This window comes from Macrotis lagotis, chromosome 3 (assembly GCF_037893015.1).
Source record: "Macrotis lagotis isolate mMagLag1 chromosome 3, bilby.v1.9.chrom.fasta, whole genome shotgun sequence".
Lineage (NCBI taxonomy): Eukaryota > Metazoa > Chordata > Mammalia > Peramelemorphia > Peramelidae > Macrotis > Macrotis lagotis.
The window spans coordinates 225,945,346-225,962,152 of record NC_133660.1 but is presented as its reverse complement, the minus strand read 5'-3'; the positions used below and the strand labels follow the sequence as shown (position 1 = coordinate 225,962,152).

At 42.4% G+C, this 16,807-nt stretch overlaps 1 protein-coding gene across 3 annotated transcripts; it reads right to left on the bottom strand.

The window, feature by feature from the left end:
- Positions 1–3,076: 3,076 nt before the first annotated feature.
- SPON2 (spondin 2) lies at positions 3,077–14,707 on the bottom strand. Of its 3 annotated transcripts, none has more exons than XM_074229978.1 (6): positions 14,637–14,707; positions 13,355–13,581; positions 11,824–12,047; positions 9,342–9,533; positions 8,664–8,841; positions 3,077–4,290 (listed from the first exon to the last, which is right to left on the bottom strand). In XM_074229978.1, exons 2-6 carry the CDS (start codon positions 13,575–13,577, stop codon positions 4,112–4,114), a joined length of 996 nt encoding a protein of 331 aa, XP_074086079.1. In that variant the 5' UTR covers positions 13,578–13,581; positions 14,637–14,707; the 3' UTR covers positions 3,077–4,111. The 3 variants fall into 3 exon arrangements, with proteins under 3 accessions (XP_074086079.1, XP_074086078.1, XP_074086076.1); XM_074229977.1 differs by lacking the exon at positions 14,637–14,707 and adding an exon at positions 14,265–14,308; XM_074229975.1 differs by lacking the exon at positions 14,637–14,707 and having other exon boundaries at positions 13,355–13,928.
- Between the last annotated feature and the right edge of the window lie 2,100 nt (positions 14,708–16,807).

Genomic DNA, 16,807 nt, shown 5'->3' with positions numbered 1-16,807 from the left:
GGCATTAGGCTAGATGATAACTAAGATTCTTACCAGCCCTGACTTTTCACCTCCATGTTTTCAGGACCCCTTTTATACATTTTAATGTCTATGTTTTATGATTTCTTCCAACTCTAACATTCTATGTTCTAAAGTCTCTTCTAATGTTGAAATTCTATCCTTTGCATTTTCAGGTTTGTTCCCTTTTTGTTCTAAGGACCCTTCAAACTCTGACATGCTCAGGTTTTAGTGGTCAATGAATACAAATCACATAATCTATTTCCTTACTCTTTTTCCAGAATCAAGAAATTTTTTTATAACTAGATCTACAGTACATTTTGAGATAAGATAGCATTGTGCTGGTCCCATTTCACTTGTCTTCTTTTGTATAATTTCTCACAATCTTATCTGTCAATTTTTTTCATGTAAATTCTGATGACTTTATCCAGTTCTATTAAATAACCTGTTGTTCCTCGGATTGATCCATTAAATCTCTTAGTTTGAAAACTGTTGTCCTTTTTCATTCTATTTTTATTCACATGAGCAGTCTTGATTCTTCCTTGATTTCTATTAAAATCATTTTGAAATCACCTTTGTACAGTCTTGATAAATCAGCATCCAAATATTGGGTGTCATTATTGAAAAGAGCATTTCTTTTTCTCTACATTTCTCCCTGTTTTGAGTGAGGAATTTAGCAGTGCAGTTGATTTGTATGCATTGATAGAATATAGTGGATACTTGACTAAGTTCTTTCATCATCGTTTGCTGACCATCTTGTTTCCCAGGTAAACAATCACATCATCTGCAAATAGAGAGACTAGAATGTCTTCATTGCTAAAACCCATCCCTTCAATTTATTTTTCATCCTGTGTTGTTATGACTACAGTTACTAAAACTATGCTAAATAGTAGTGGTAAGAGTGGATGCCCCATTAAACACTGATTTTTAAAGAGAATATTCTGGGTTTTTCCATAGTATTCAACATTAGCTTACAGTTTCAAAGATTTGCTTTCTTGTGTAGTATATAGAGCCTTGAACATAAATAATTACTTGGATGATGCCAACATATTCATGTGTATTGGTCAGCAAATAATTAATTAGGTAAGCTAAACTCCCCCTGTTCAATGTATAATGTCATATCTGGTTTTATGGATCAGAGAATCATGGGATTTAGAGTATTGAGGAACCGCTGTATAGGTCTGCCAATCCAACTTCCTCATTTTATAGATAAATCCAGATATAGAAACATATGAATAGGATCACAGGTCCAGACCCAGAAGCTAGGTGGTGCAGTGGATAGAGCATATGACCTGAAGTCAGGAAGACCTGAGTTCAAATTTGGTTTCAAATGCTAGTTATGTGACCCTGGGCAAATCACTTTATTTATCTCAGTTTCTCCATCTGTAAAATGAGCTGGAGAAGAAAATGGCAGACCACTTTAGTTCTTTTGCCAAGAAAATTCCAAATGGGGCCATGACAACAACAAACGAATACTAGACATGGCATTAGTAAGGCCAGAATTCAAATGCTGCCTCGGATCTTTACTGTGTGGCCACTGTAAAAAAGGAATAAAAATAGTACCTGTCTCTTAGGGTTATTGTGAGGATTAGATGAGATCACATATGTAAAGCACTTTGAAAACCTTAAAACACTATAATTAACAAATATAGAGACAATGTGATACAGTGAAAATAACAATGGCTTGGGTGTCAAAAGAAGTCCTGGATTCAAATTCTACTTCTGCAGCTTAGTGTCTGTGTGACCCTGGGCAAATTTCTTAATCTTCCTTAAAATGATGGCCTCAGTTTCCTCATCTAGGAATTGGACTAGACAGCTAGCCCCTGAGGTCTCTTCCAGACTTTGATCAATATTCCTAGAATTCTAAGACTACCTGGTTCTTAGAATTAATTCTGTGAGAGTCATATTTTATTTGGAGTCAGAGAACTTTGGGTTCAAATCCTGCTTTTGCCATTTCCTATGTAATCTTGGATGTCACTAATTTCCTCTGGTTTCCTCCTCTGTAAAATGACAAGGTTACAGGACCAACAGAGAAATTTCTTTTGTTTGACTACATATATTTATTACAACATTTTAAAAAATTCTTTCTTCTTTCCTTCCTTTCTCCCTTCCTTCCTTTCTTCCTCCCTCTTTCTTTCCTTTCATTTCTCTCATTCTTTCTTTCCTTCTTTGTTCAAATGGGGAGGAGGAGGAGGAAGCAGAAGGAAGTAAATGAATGCTTATTCACTGAAAAATAATAAAATAAAGGTGTTGCCTTTGGGCTTCCTATTAGTTCTAGATTCTGTGAGAGGATCTTCCTCCCAACTTGGTGACTTTTCGAGACATGAGTAAGACTGATTCATGGACATTTGTGAAGAAACAAAGAAATTTTATTTATGTGCAAAGAGATCATTAACATTTTTAAAATTGAGGTGAATCATGTCATCCCTTGTTTTGACCCCTATTCAGTTAACCTTCTGACAAAACCACAGAAACAAAACCAACTGGATTGAAAGGGATCCCAGGCACAACCATGTTTGCCTGGAGGGACAACTTGGTGTCTCACTGTCCTATAAGTTCTCTACCCTTCATTTCCAGTCCTATGAGGCCTAATGGTTCCTGGGAAGTAGCCTTTCTCTAAATTTAAAAAAAAAATAAAAAGGCCATGTAAGGTTTGCTTAAAGCTAATAAATAGTAAAAAAAAAATCTTATTCTAGGACATTAGTCTCAAATGTATATAAATAGATTTACTGGAGGAACTGATTCTAGTTCAGGAATGATCCATATAACATTGCCCTGATCAACACTCTTACTACACAACTCAGACTTCACTGCAACTTTAAAGACACCACTGTGACATTCATTAGTGACTATTAGGACAACATTACCCTTCACTGAAGACTTCCTTTAAGGGTACTGTGGCTAGTGTAGGTAGCCCTGAGACCTGAAAGACCATATCAACAAAGTAAAAACTCCCAAATTAGCCTATCAAGCTAGAAAGTATAAAATGAGGGAAAGTCTTGTCTATCTGGGACCTATAAAATCAAGGGAACAAAGAGGAAAAGCACATCTCCAAAGAACTGACCAGCTTGGACAGGGGTTCTTTTTTTTTTTTTTGCCACAATAACTCAAAATAATGTAAGGGAGACTGTGTGATACAGTCAGTGGCAAGAGCATAAGGGGGCAGCTAGGAGGCACAGTGGATTGAGCACCAGCCCTAGATTCAGGAGGACTTGAATTCACATCCAAAATCAGACACTTGATATTTACTAGTTGTGTGACCTTGAACAAGTCATTTAACCTCATTGCACCCACCCACCCCCAACACAAAACAAAATAATACAAAAAAAAAGAGCACAGGATTTGGGGTCAAAGGACTTGGGTTCAAATCCTAATCCTGGCACTTGGGACCTATGTAATTCAGAGCAAGTGAACTTATTTTTTTTGGCCTCAGTTTCTTCATCTGTAAAATAAGGAGATTGGATTAGAGAACTTCTAAGGTTTTCCTCCAAGTTTTAAATCTGTGATCCTAGTATCTATTAAGGTATGTAGGAGGAGGGGTTGTAATCTGCCTCAGTGGAGGGATTGACTTCATTCAGGAAATTATGAATCCTTGAAGCACAATGTCATAAGAAACATGCCACAGTCCCTTGTCATGTTGTTTCTACGAATGTAGTGTTTTTCTAGAATCTTGTTATCAATGTGGAATTGTGGGAGATGGAGGATGAGGGGGTAGGCGTGCCAGCGTTGGAAGATATGATGAACATACCGATTCCCTTGTATATTAGAAAAATCGGTTTTCAGAAGGGAATCCAATTCATTCAGAAAGAAATCCCTCATTCTGCCACTAGAGGGTACTGTGAGCACTTCTACCGTACTGGGAGAGATTATTCGGCTATGGGTCTCTCATCCCAAATTAGAAAGCTGCATGAATGTTTAGGAACTTATCAGAAACATCTCATACAATTGGTCACCCATCTGAACAGAGGGGCGCTCGGTATTGTCCCACGCCAAGCCAAGGCCGCTCCAGGATGTCCCAGGCCCCACTCCTTGGCCAGCTTCCGCCTCTAGCCCAGGTCCGTTAGAAGTCATCAGAAGGGATCTGGGCCCTTGGCTGGGTGGTCCACCATGTTCCTTAGATACAATTGTCTGGCTCACATGGAGTCTCTTCTTCCAGTTCTGGGCAGGGGGTCCCATTGTTGGCTGGCCGCAGATGGACATAGCGGGTTCGGCTCTTGGAGCCTGATTTTCCACATGGGCCTGTACACAGACCCCAGGAAGACCAGAGGGAGACTTCACAGTCCAGAGGAGTTTCTGAAAATTGACAAAGCACAGAAGAGATCTAGCCAGAGTTAAATCAAACATTAATACATGGGGGCGGGGGGGAAGAGACCTATTTTCCTCTTTTACCTCCCTCCATACAAAATCAATGAACACTGTCACTTTTTTTTTTTTAAAAAAAGCAAGACTGGTAACTGATATAAACCACAAGGGGCAGCTAGGAGGCAAAGTGGATAGAGCACCAGCACTGGAGTCAAGAGGACCTAAGTTCAAATTTGACTTTAGACACTTAATAATTACCTAGCTGTGGGACCCTGGGCAAGTTACTTAACCCCATTGCCTTGCCAAAAATATATATATACCACAGCATAATGGGAAGAGTCTTACACTTAGAATCAGAGGAACTTCTTACTCTGAGAACACGTCTCTATTTCATCCTAGGCCTCAATTCCTCTCTTTATAAAAGGGATTGGACTGGATTGTATCTGATAGTTGTTCTAACTCTAAAATCCTTTGGCCTATATCTTAAAGTTCTTTTTGGGGGTGACCATCTGCATCCTAAAGTTCCAACTGCCATGTCTGATAGGTGCAGTCTCTTCCCAGCTCAGACATTATGATATAATGATATTATTATAATGTCTAAGACCTCTTCCAACTCCGACATTCTATTTCTGAGATCTCTTCTAGCTTGTACATTCCATGCTCTATGGTCCAGCCCAGTTCTAACAATCCATATTCTATAGATAGGATGATCCAATGGAATTAAAGTATCTGAGTATGAAGACCTGCTCCTGCACCTAGGTGGTGGAGCAGACACAGAGCTAAGCCTGGAGTAGAGAAAGCAGGGGAGTAGGTTTGCAACTCAAAGTTGTACTTCCCCTGGCAAGTTTCACTTAATCTCAGTCTGCCTCCGTTTCCTCATCTGTAAAATGGTAATAATAACAGCACTTAATTTCCAAGGTTGCTATGAAGACCAAATGAGATGATTTTTTGCAAAATTTAAAGTACTCTAAAAATGTTACCTATTATTATTTACTTCTTATATTATTACATTTTCCCACTACAACTTCTCATCTATGAAATGAGGACCCTGGACTAGATAGAGCCTTCCAGGTCACTGCCGGCTCTCAGGAGATGATTGACTGACAGTTGATATTCAATGTTCTAAGGGCCCTTTCAGTTTTGATATGGTGTAATTTTTCTAACCTCAAACCAATACATTTTGGATACTACATCTCCCATCACTACTCAATCCGCCTAGGGACATTGAATTCAAAGTATTTGATTTTTACATTCCTATAATAAAGGCCATATGTTGCCTGGTAAATAAAAGCTTCTGTTTTCGGCTTTTGAAAATGAGCTGTCGTTGTGCGGCAGCCTGAAGGCTCCTGGCCCCCACTACTAACACCGTGTGCGCTGTGTTTACTCCGCCAGAAAGTGCCAAGCTCTCCTATTGTGAGAAAATGCTCAAAAAATGACAAACACTCTGACAACAGTTTTGACAAAACTGCAACATTGGATTTTCATCCCTAATGGATTTTAAAGGACGCAGCCAGATCATCATAAGCAGGCAGGCCCCTCCCACAGTTTGGGTAGAAGGTCTCTGGACCCCTGTGGTGGGCACTGGGGGTGCAAGCAGGCCTTTTTTTGATTTCTTTCATTTCACTAAGTCTTGCTCATTTCCCCAAATTAAAAAAAAAAAGGATCCTTCTGGGCTTTATGGTTGAACCATTTAGCAATTTAATTTTTCTCCAAGCAAAGGAAGAAAGCTTGGATAGAGAAGGGAAAGAGGGGTCCATCTGGCTCAGCTACTCAACTTCAAGCAAACTATTGTCTTTCTATGTACTTCAGTTTCCCATTGAATAGAATACAAGTAACTGTCTTGTATTCTCTTCCTGGAATATTGAAGAGATTGAATAGGAATCCCAGGGACTTAGAATTCTAGGATTTTGCAGTTAGATGAGACCTCAGAGGTCAGGTTAACCCCTACTCGCCTTATGTAATATTCCCCCTCATGGGGAGGGGACCCAAGCCTTCTGACTCTGAGGATTAGGGCTTAGATCATACACCCTTCTCTATCTCTTTCAATATCCCCAAGTGCAGGTTTAAGTAGGGAGAGCAAACCAAGAAAATGTTTGTTGAAAGCCTAATTGATTTCTAGGGCCCAGACATCCAATACCAAAGTCTTTCATCTTATTTCTGGAAACAGTTACAAATCCATATTAATTTAAGGTCTACAGAAGTTCCTTATTCATTAAGATAAAGATCTATTTGTCCCAAAGCAATGGCTCTGGATCATATGATCCTCACCACCACCCTGTCTCCCTTTGTACTTGTGTCTTTCAACAGGACAGAAAGACTAACATCATAGCAAAGATATGAAGGATTAATAATATGCAGCTAATTTGAAGGCTCTGAACTAGGTTTTGGGTGTTTGTTTTGGGGGGAAGGGAAGGAAGGCTGAGTAGTGCTCTAGTAAGAGAGAAACAGGTTCATAGAACCACAAGGGGTCTCAGAAGGCAGCTAAGTTCAGATCCCCTCCTCCCCCCACACCAATTGTCAAAAACTCCATACCATCCTCAGCAAGCAATCAACCATTTCTTGAAACTCTAGGGATTGGGAGCTTGGGGACACACCTTCTCCTTCTTCCTGTGACACCACCTGTGATGTCACTGATCCTCTTCAAAAATGAAGGACAGGGTGGCTAGGTGGCGCAATAGATATAGCACTGGCCCTGGAGTCAGGAGTACCTGGGTTCAAATCCGGTCTCAGACACTTAATAATGACCTAGCTGTGTGGCCTTGGGCAAGACACTTAACCCCATTGCTTTCCAAAAAAAAAAAAAATGAAGGACAAACATCAACAATAAATGTTTGTCCTTACCAAACCTGCCTCTCTGTGGCTTCCTCCTATTGATCCTCCCTTATAGGAATTACAGCTGAAAGGATAAATCCACTCATTTTACAGGAGAAAATGAAACTGGAGAAGATGAAGGATTTGCCTCATTCTAACCCAGGTCTGACTCCAAGTCCAATATTCTCTTCACTACATTTCGGGGCTGTGAAGTTAAGGAAGGCAAGCATTCCAGATCAGCCCTTCAGATATTACTGGGTAAGCAACAGCCCCTCTCATCTCCAACCCACTCACTTAAGTCCTCTCTCCTCCAGGCCAGATGGCATAAAGGATAGAAAGAATTAGATGGAGTATAGTGTCTCTATGAATAAAGTACCTTAATGGGTAGGAAAAAATTGCCCAATTCATTCTGATTAATTTTTATAATAAAAGAAGAGGTACAAACCCCTCAAATAAGTTAGTCAATTGTTCTCCCCTGACATAACATGAATCAGTAGGAATCTGTATTCCTAAAACATAAATCACATTGTGTGTGATTTTTCAATTCAATTAATCAAATGTTTAAGATCCAACTGTGTGTGCAATGCCTTAGGCTAAGCACTGGATTGTTTTTTAGTAGAAGGGGGGGTGGGGAATTCATTCAACTTCTTTATGTAGCCATCTTATTTACTTTTAAAGCCGTAATTACAGGATGAAAGTCTTTAAATGTTAAATGGAATGGAATAACCATGCCCTATGTAATCTTGCTCTCCATGGTCATTTATTTCCTCCTTTGGACTAGTTAGTCTTTAAGGCCCCTTTTAATTTATAAGAAGACTTAATCTACTTAAAATTAAGTTTAAAAAAATTCTTTTACCAGTATCTATTATTTCATTGATATGGGATATCCTGGTGTGAAAACTCCCTTCAGTGATGCAGATTGGCAGCTCATCTATAACTGAAAGAATTGTTCACAACTCCCTTTGTGTCATGGACCCCTTGAAAAGTCTGGGAAGCCTATGTACCTCTTCTCAGGATAATGCATTTAAATGTTTAAAATAAAGTGCATAGGATTACAAAGAAGCCAAATTAGATTGAAATCCAGTTATTAAAAAATTTTTTTTTGAAATTCAAACTCACAGACCTCCATATTAAGAACCCTTGTCTAGAGAGTTGCCTAGAGGAGGGGGGGAACCCTAAGAGGTTGAACAACTTGCCCAGCTTCACAAAGCTAATGTGTACCAAAAGCAGGACTTGAACCTAGCTCTTTCTGACTCCTAGGTCAGCCCTCTATCCACTATGCCTGGTCATCTCTCAAAGGTAATAAAGTTAAACCCACCAAATTCTTCACATTTGCATCTGCTTTTCCAACCACTTTTCCCTCCTTATCTCACTCTTCCTCCAAGACTAAAGGAGTCAGGAAAATGGAAACTACTCCTCCTTGGTGGTTCCATTCCATGAAGCTGTTGGAGTTTAAATTCATTTCCAATTGGGGTCACTGGATTTCCTTGACTTTGGGTTAGCCCATCATTCCAGAGAGCATATACCTAAGTGAGAGAAGCCTGTGGACTTACCTGAAAGAGCATCCTCAATCTCATTCCCCATACGGACCACGGGTGGTGGGGGAGTAGGGACAAAGGCCCTTTGTCTCTTTTTGATCCTCACCATGGTCACTCGGGCAATGGGAGGCAGAGATTTCAGCTTGGGGTAATAGAAGGAATTTGCAGGGTGGCTAGGAGATGATGATGTTATCTAGAATTTAAAGCAAAACAAACATTCGCTTGGTTAAGACTGCTCAGTCTCCAGAAAAGTCTCTGATACCATTGTCAGATAGCTGGGGAACTCCAGCCTCAGGCTCTACAAGCCAGCAGACTATAGGCCAGAAAACACATTTCTCTTCATAGCTTAAATTCTCAACTGGATTCAGGGATGTGGCCTAAATAAGCAGATTCTCTGTAACAGTCCCAGCCTAGGCCAAGTTGACTAGGCAATGTGCTTAGCCCAACAGTTTTAGCGAGGAGGTTTATCAAACCATTATCCAGGCTGGCTAGATGGCCATTGCTAGACAGTTTTCAGATAATGGAGTGAGGTGACCCAAGACAGTGTCTGCCAGTTTGAGAAAGGTCAGTGACCCATCCTGCATCCCTTTTCCCTTTGTTCTCCAGAATGAACACAGTCCACAGGGTATGGGTTGGATGAGGGTTAAGAGTCCTCCTAGCCCTAATGACTTCTCTGATCGCAATTCTCCTTACCTCTGTCACCGTGTCTTGGGGAATGGTGGCAAAGTTGGGGGAGGAGAATGTGAAGCCACTGTCTGTCCCAGCATCATAGGGGAAAAGGTCCAAGGTGACTTGTTCTTTCCATCGGTTTCCTTCACAGAGATTGATGCTGTCTACTCCAACAAACCAGTCAGGGCTGGGAACAATCCTCACCAAGAAAGACACCTGGCAAGGGGAAGACAGCTAGAATGAACACTCTGATGAGGAGTCTGACTTTCCTGGAAGCTCTAGCCGGACAACAGGATGGCTGAGCTCAGCACCTGCAGGGTGACCCCGCAAACACAGTCACTGCATAGGACAAAATTAGCCCTTTAACCAGAGAATGGAGATCTGTCAGAGATGCTTAAAATAACTATGGGTGATGCAAAAGAGTCTCCACCTCATCCTATATTGCTGCTGGAAATAATTTTGATCTCATATGTGATTCCCTCATCAACTATCTCCAGTGGCTCCCTATTGCCTTGAAGATAAAACGGGAATTTCTTTGTTAGTTTTTAAAGCCTTTCACAACCAGGCTGCAACCCTATCTTTCCAAATTCACTGAAAATTACTTCCTCTCCTGCACTCTGTAATCCAGTCAAAATCGACCTCCTTTCTTTTTTTAACACACAGACCCTTCTCCTATCTTTATAAATTACTTTGACTAGTCCCATGCCTGAAATGTCCTCCATCTTTCCTTTTACCTAGAAGAGCCCCCACTCTCCCCTTAAGAAGCACACAAGCACCATCTTTTGCATGAAGTGTTTCCAGACCCTCCCAATTGTTAATACCCTCATTCCCAGATTTCTTAACACATCTTCTTTTGAATATATTTGCATTTATTATTCTTATGATGCATGTATTTATATATGTTCTTTTTTTATTTAGATATATTATCTTCTCTATTAGAATATAAGCTTCTTATGATCAGGGATTGTTTCATTCTTTGTATTGTATCTACAGAACCTGGCAAATAGAATGGGTTTAAATACTGGATGAGTGAGTGATCAGAGGATCTTCTAATGGGGGGCTTGATGATCACAGACTCACCTACCTTAGTAACCTATACTGGTTGGGACTTGCCTTGCTCTGGGAATTCTACACCTACTACAGAGAGTGTGGGCCAGGTGAGCCCAAGGAGACATGAGACAGGTTAGAATTCTACCTGGAGCACATCTGAGCATGCACACTCACTACATTGAGAAACATTCCCTAGGACTTCGAGATTCCTAGTAGCTACCCACTTAAAGAACTGTACCTCTGGAGCCCATCCTGCCAGTCAGCATCCTGGAGGAGATAAAAAGAGACAGGACCACATCAAGGAGCACTAGCTACAAACCTAGATGATGCAGATCCTCCCTTCACAGCACCTTGCACTGTAAACCACCAAAGCAGCCCAAAGGCACCAAGGAGGTAGTCTGTCTACCAGTCTATGAGAAGTGGTAATGTCTTTTCCTCTTCCTTGAATGGCTCACTCACATATCCAGGTAATGCTCCTTTTATACTGGTACAATTGCTTAAAGCATGTCTAGTTGGCCTTTTCTGATCACTGTTAATAGTTAATATAGTCATCAACATCATTATTATCATCTTCATTGCAATCATCATCATTGTCAAAATCATAATTACCAATCCCCTTTCTATTAGTAATTCTATTAGTAATATAGTGAATAGAACACTGGATAGGGAGTCTGAAAGACCTTGGTTCAAATCCTGTCTCAGATACTTACTGACTGTGAGACACTGGGCAAATCACTTAACTTTTCTGGTACTTCATTTCTTTTTTTTATTTTATTTTTTTTTTAGTTTTTTTGCAAGGCAAATGGGGTTAAGTGGCTTGCCCAAGGCCACACAGCTAGGTAATTATTAAGTGTCTGAGACCGGATTTGAACCCAGGTACTCCTGACTCCAAGGCCGGTGCTTTATCCACTGCGCCACCTAGCCACCCCTGGTTTAATGAGTTTCAACTGGAATCTGAACCCAGGTCCTGAAATTCCAAGTCCCTTCTTTATACCCCATTGTCTAATAGGGTCCTTTCTTTCTTTCTTTCTTTCTTTCTTTCTTTCTTTCTTTCTTTTATAAAAGAAAAATTTTATTTATTTTGAATTTTACAATTTTCCCCCTAATCTTGCTTCCTCTGCCCCCCACCCCCCAAAAGAAGGCAGTCTGTTAGTCTTTACATTATTTCCATGGTATACATTGATCTAAATTGAATGTGATGAGAGAGAAATCATGTCAATAGGGTCCTTTCTGTGGGAGGACACTGATTCTATGATACTTGTCCTTTATTGGAAAATGAATAAGGACAAAGATGCTCCTGAAAGACCTTGAAAATTCACTTACTAGGGCCAGTTAGGTAGTGCTGGAGCACCAGCCCTGGAGTCAGAAGGACCTATATTCAAATCATCTGTGTGACCCTGAGCAAGTCACTTAACCCTGCCATCTCCTTAAAAAAAGAAAGAGAAAATTCACTTACTAGTGAATGCCTTGAATGAGCCTCTAACTGAGTGGAGGTCTGTCCTGTCCCACTGGGAATGGCTGTTGCTGAGAAAACACTGTGCACACTCTGAATTTTCTCACCAGCTGCCTCGATTTCCTTCATCAATTCCCATGCTTCACCCTTTTCAGCAAAATTCCGAACCCCATTGCTGACATACTCATCCTTCTTCCACATGCTATAGTCAGAGCTATGGGTTGCACCTGTTGGGAGCAGAAATTTATGAGCCAGAGGGACATTAGAGAGGCCAGGCAGTGTGTTAGGAGGACAGGGCTTAAGATTAGGAGACATCTGGGTGCCTTACCCAACGACACTAAATATTTGCTGGGAGATCCCTGGCTGGTTACATCCTTCCTGGTCTTAGAATGATAACAATATCTGTTCCGCAGAGCCCCAGTGAGAGTCAAATCAAACAATGTATACAAAGTCAACAAAGTTTTAAGTGAGTGTTTGATGAATGTCTTGGATCCTCAAAGCCTGTGGGTTTGGCCAGGCCTTACCCTTGAGTTTCCAAGATGGTCCCATTTGTTCTTTTGGCTTAGACTTCTCCAGTTTGACCTCATTTACCCAACAGTTCGAGATATCTCCATTTGGAGGGAAGGGAAGAAGAAAGAGCTTAAATATTTTTAGAGCTGACGTAAGTTTGGATTCTGGACCCTAAAGCTAAACTTGGCCAAAGGCACTGGCTCTCAAGATAATCTCCTGGGGCTGTTGGTATAGAATCAGATTTCTGGAACCATTAAGAACATAATGGGGGGAGGAATTAGCCATTATTCTGTGATATATTCCCTATAGAGAGGAAAGAGTCCTTCCTAGATTTGAAACCAGAGTACCCCGGGGTGGGTTCTGGCCATGTGAACATTGGCAATTTAATTTCCTTCTCTGGGTTTTTGGGGACAATAATACTTACACTATTTCCTTTACAGAATTTCCATAAGGATCAAATGAGATAAGATATGTAAAAGAGTTTTGGAAATTAATATGATAAACTTGTGAGGGCGTTTTTAAAACTTTGAAACATTTATTTAAAACTGAATATGTTTGAGTCCCTCTGCTAAGTACTAAGGGGTTTTGGCTGTTCTGGTTTTTTGGGGTGTGGATTTGTGATTTCTTAAGTGAAGAGAGCTCCTCAGGAGAAAAACACCCTCTATTAATATACAAACTATAGTCTGGAGGAATTGGGTGTAGGGGCAATTGAGAAATCAAGTGTCTTGTCCAAGGTCACATAGCTGTATATATGAGAAAGAGGAATTCAACCCAAGTCTTCCTGATGATGAGATCAGTTCTCTAAGAATTGAATGTGTTGGACCTTGGAGACTATTTGGAAACCTCTTATTTAATAGATGAGCTTCGAAGAAGACTTACAACTTGTCCAAAGGTTTCCCAGTTAGAAAGTGGTAGGGCTTGGACTCAATTTCCCCATATTCCAACTCCAAATCTTTCTTTCAACATTGCCTCCTTATCCAAAGCCCAGCATGTTTTTTAGTTCTACCAGGCTGCCTCTACTTACCTAATAATGAGGACCACTGTGCCGGGGGTCTGAAGAGAGGGTACTGCTTAGGGAAAGTTGCCTGGCTCCATTTCCCAGTGAAGGAGATACTGTACCTCCCCAGACCGGGGGCTGTGCAAATGGCCTCTTCCCCCACAGGCAGGCAGCTGCTCCAACTCAGAGCTGTCAGGAGGAGGGTCCCCACAGCTCTACAGAAGCGGCAGACACGCATCAAATTTTCCATTTTCCTACATGTGGAAAAGGGGGAATATACCCTCATTGGCCTGACAGATCATCACAGACAGAGGCAGGGGGGTGCCTGGCGACAAAGCCCACTGTTTGCTATGCTGTGATCTCTCCACAAGTAACCTGGACATAGAACTAAGTGTGGAAGGAGGGCTGGCTGAGCACATCACAGGCTTCCTGCCCCATGTACGGTATCGTCTATCCCCACCCACCGCCAGACTGGCTCCAGCCTCCACATGGGCACCACCAATGGAAAACCCCAATGCCCTCTTCTCTATCCCTTCTGATGGGGCATCTGGAGAAATCGAGCCCTGCTTTTCCCCCTCCACTTCTATTAGATCACATCTGAAATGAGTTAGACCCGCAAATGCTTGTGGGAAGCAGCAGTGGGGTATTTGTTCTTTTAAAGAATGGCTTGGGTGCCAACGCTGTGCTGAGCTTCAGACTGAGGTCCCCAGCCTCCTGCCTGCTGCCAGAGGGGCTGGAGAAGGGAAGGAAGCACAGGTGGACTTCAGAAGGGGCTCGGGCTGAGAAGCTGGAGGTGCCGCGCCCCCACGGGAGAGACTTGCTACCGGCACCCTGGCACCAGAAGTGCCCCGACCCATGGATTTGTCTAGCTTAATAGCCTCTGGCGATAAAAGCTGTGGTCGAAGTCCCCGGGGCCGGGGCAGGGGCCGGTACTCACTCAGGATAGCTGTGGGCAGGCGCGGGGCGGCAGGGGGGCTGGCGGCGGGCACCTGCGCGGGCTGGCAGAGGGCTGGCAGCGGGCAGCGCTACTCGGCGGCCGTCTGGGAGCAGGGCAGCCCGAGCAGCCTATTTATGACCGAGCAGGGGCCCCTCTGCGGCCAACGAGGAAGGGTCACCTCGAGACCTTCCCGTTCGACGCCCTCCAAAGAGGCTGCACTCTGACGTTCTGGCTCCGGCCGGGCCCCCTGGGGGCCGAGGGGGCCAAGGGCGGGGTGGAACCTCCCTCCCCCCAGCACCCCTCCCTCTGCTGAATGGCCAAAGCATGGGGAGGGGGGGTCCGGGAAGTAGGGAGGGGCGGGGGGAGTCTTACCCACGGCTCCAGTTTGGTGGCGCCACTGCGGGGAGTTCTGCCGAGAGGTTCCGAGTTCTGGGGGAAGGGGACGCCGGGGGGAGTGAGGCCAGCTGCCCTCCAAACTTTACGGCTACGAACTGTGGCCTCCTGCAAACATTCCCAGAGATCACTCCTCCCCTCCCTTTCTCCCCTGCTATCTCTTTTCTTCGTCCCTTTCTTTCACTTTTGCTACCTCTTTCTTCTTTCCTTTCTCTTGCTTCATTCATTCATTCGACGTAATCAGAATTCATTAAAGACCAACTGTGTGCAAGAGGTCAGCCCACACTTAAAGCACCTACTATTGTGTGTCTATAATGCACTACACTTTTCTCCCTCTCTCCTTTTCTTTGTTGCCTCACTTTCTTTTCTCTTCCTTCATCCTTCCCTTTGTTTTTCGATTTCTCTCTGTCTTCATCTCGGTCTCTAGCCTTTCTGTCTCTCAGCTTCTCTCTTCTTTCTCTTTCCTTCCTTCTTAATTTTTCTCTCTTCCTTCCTTCACTCATTCATTCAAGATTCATTAAGCACCTTTTCGCTTTTCTTCTGCTTTCTCTCCTGCCCCCTCTGGCCACCTCCTTTCCACACTCCATATTTCTTTGCTCTATTTCCATAATCCTGTTATTACAGAACCCAGCTAACCCCTTGGAGAAGTGGAGAAGACTTCATCTACCTGAGCAGCACCCTGAGTAAAAAGCTCTTTGAACATGCTTGCTGGGCATCTCTCTCTCTCTCTCTCTCTCTCTCTCTCTCTCTCTCTCTCTCTCTCTCATACACACACACACACACACACACACACACACATTTGTGTGTATTTCACACACACACATTTGTGTGTATTTCTCACACACACACACACATTTGTGTGTATTTCTCTGTCTTGATGTCTGTCTCTGTCTCCTCTCTCTCAGTCTCTCATTCTGTTTCTATCTCTGTGTGTCTCTCATTCTGACTCCATCTTTATTTCTATTTGTCTCTCATTTTCTCTCTTTGTCTCTCTCTGTCTCAGTCTCTGCTCTCTTTCTCCAACATTTTTGTCTCCTCTCTCTCATTCTCTCTCTCTCGTTGTCTCTGCCTCTGTCTCTCTCCTTCTTTCTCCTCCATCTCTCTCACTCTCTCATTGTATCTCTGTGTGTCTCTCATTCTCTCTCCTCTGTCTCTTTCTCTCTCATCGTGTGTGTGTGTGTGTGTGCGTGTGTGTGGCATCTGGAGATGCCATTGGGGCCCACTCCATGCCCTGGAGTGATGAAGCTAGGGTAGGAAGAGTATGCCTTGCCAAATCGAGGTCCGTGGTCCTTTGGGGACTATCCTTTCAGACCTCTAGCTTGACCTTTGATACTGTAACTGTGATCCTCTCCCAGCCAAATGGAATTTCTTTTTTTATAGCCCAGGTAGGAAAATGCCAAGAAAGGACAGCACTCTTGATGAACTAAGCAGAACAAGATCACAAAAACAGCTAGTGCTGATGCACCAAGCACTTTAGAGAGTCAATGGGAAAATGAAAGGGATCAGAGCTTTTCTCCATCTTTTGTGCAAAACCAACTCTGGGGAAATAACCAAGCCCCTCTGATGCCGGTGGAGAGGGGTTACTGATTCCTAAATACAGTGGTTCATGCCACTATAAAATGTTCCCTGTAAGCATAGGAAAATAAGGAGATGACTTTGAAGTCATCATTGAAAAAAGATGACATTAAGACCTTTCTTTTTCCTCTAGGAAGGAAACCCCTAAATTAGTCTGGAGATGAGACTCCCTCCTATTTCAAAAGACCCTACTTATCTCCTTGTAAATGTCCTAGAATTACAGAATCACAATATGAGTAGGGACCTCAGAAAGTTCAACTACTCCTACTAAAACCATAAACTCTCCCTACAATATATCTACTAAATGGTCATCTAGCCTCCATTTAATGACCTCTAGTGATGGAAGGAGTTTAAAAGAAGCCTATTCCATTTCTGTATAATTCTGATTATTTTCCTTTATATTCCTGTCAAAACCCCTAAACAGTTGCTTTCTTCCCAATTGTTCCTTTTTTGTGTGTGCCTCAGTGATACTTCATATCTTGACTTCAAATTTTGCCTGCATGTTTACTACCTATGTGGGAAATCACTTACCCTTTTGAAGACCTCAATTTCCTTATCTATAAAACAGAGGGTTG

Coding starts and splice junctions, on each gene's coding strand:
- SPON2 (XM_074229975.1), bottom strand. CDS start 13,613: ATGAGGGTATATTCCCCCTTTTCCACATGTAGGAAAATGGAAAATTTG. Junction 8,842..9,341: donor CCCAAGACACGGTGACAGAG/GTAAGGAGAATT, acceptor TTTAAATTCTAG/ATAACATCATCATCTCCTAG. Junction 4,291..8,663: donor GATTGAGGATGCTCTTTCAG/GTAAGTCCACAG, acceptor GTCAATTTTCAG/AAACTCCTCTGGACTGTGAA.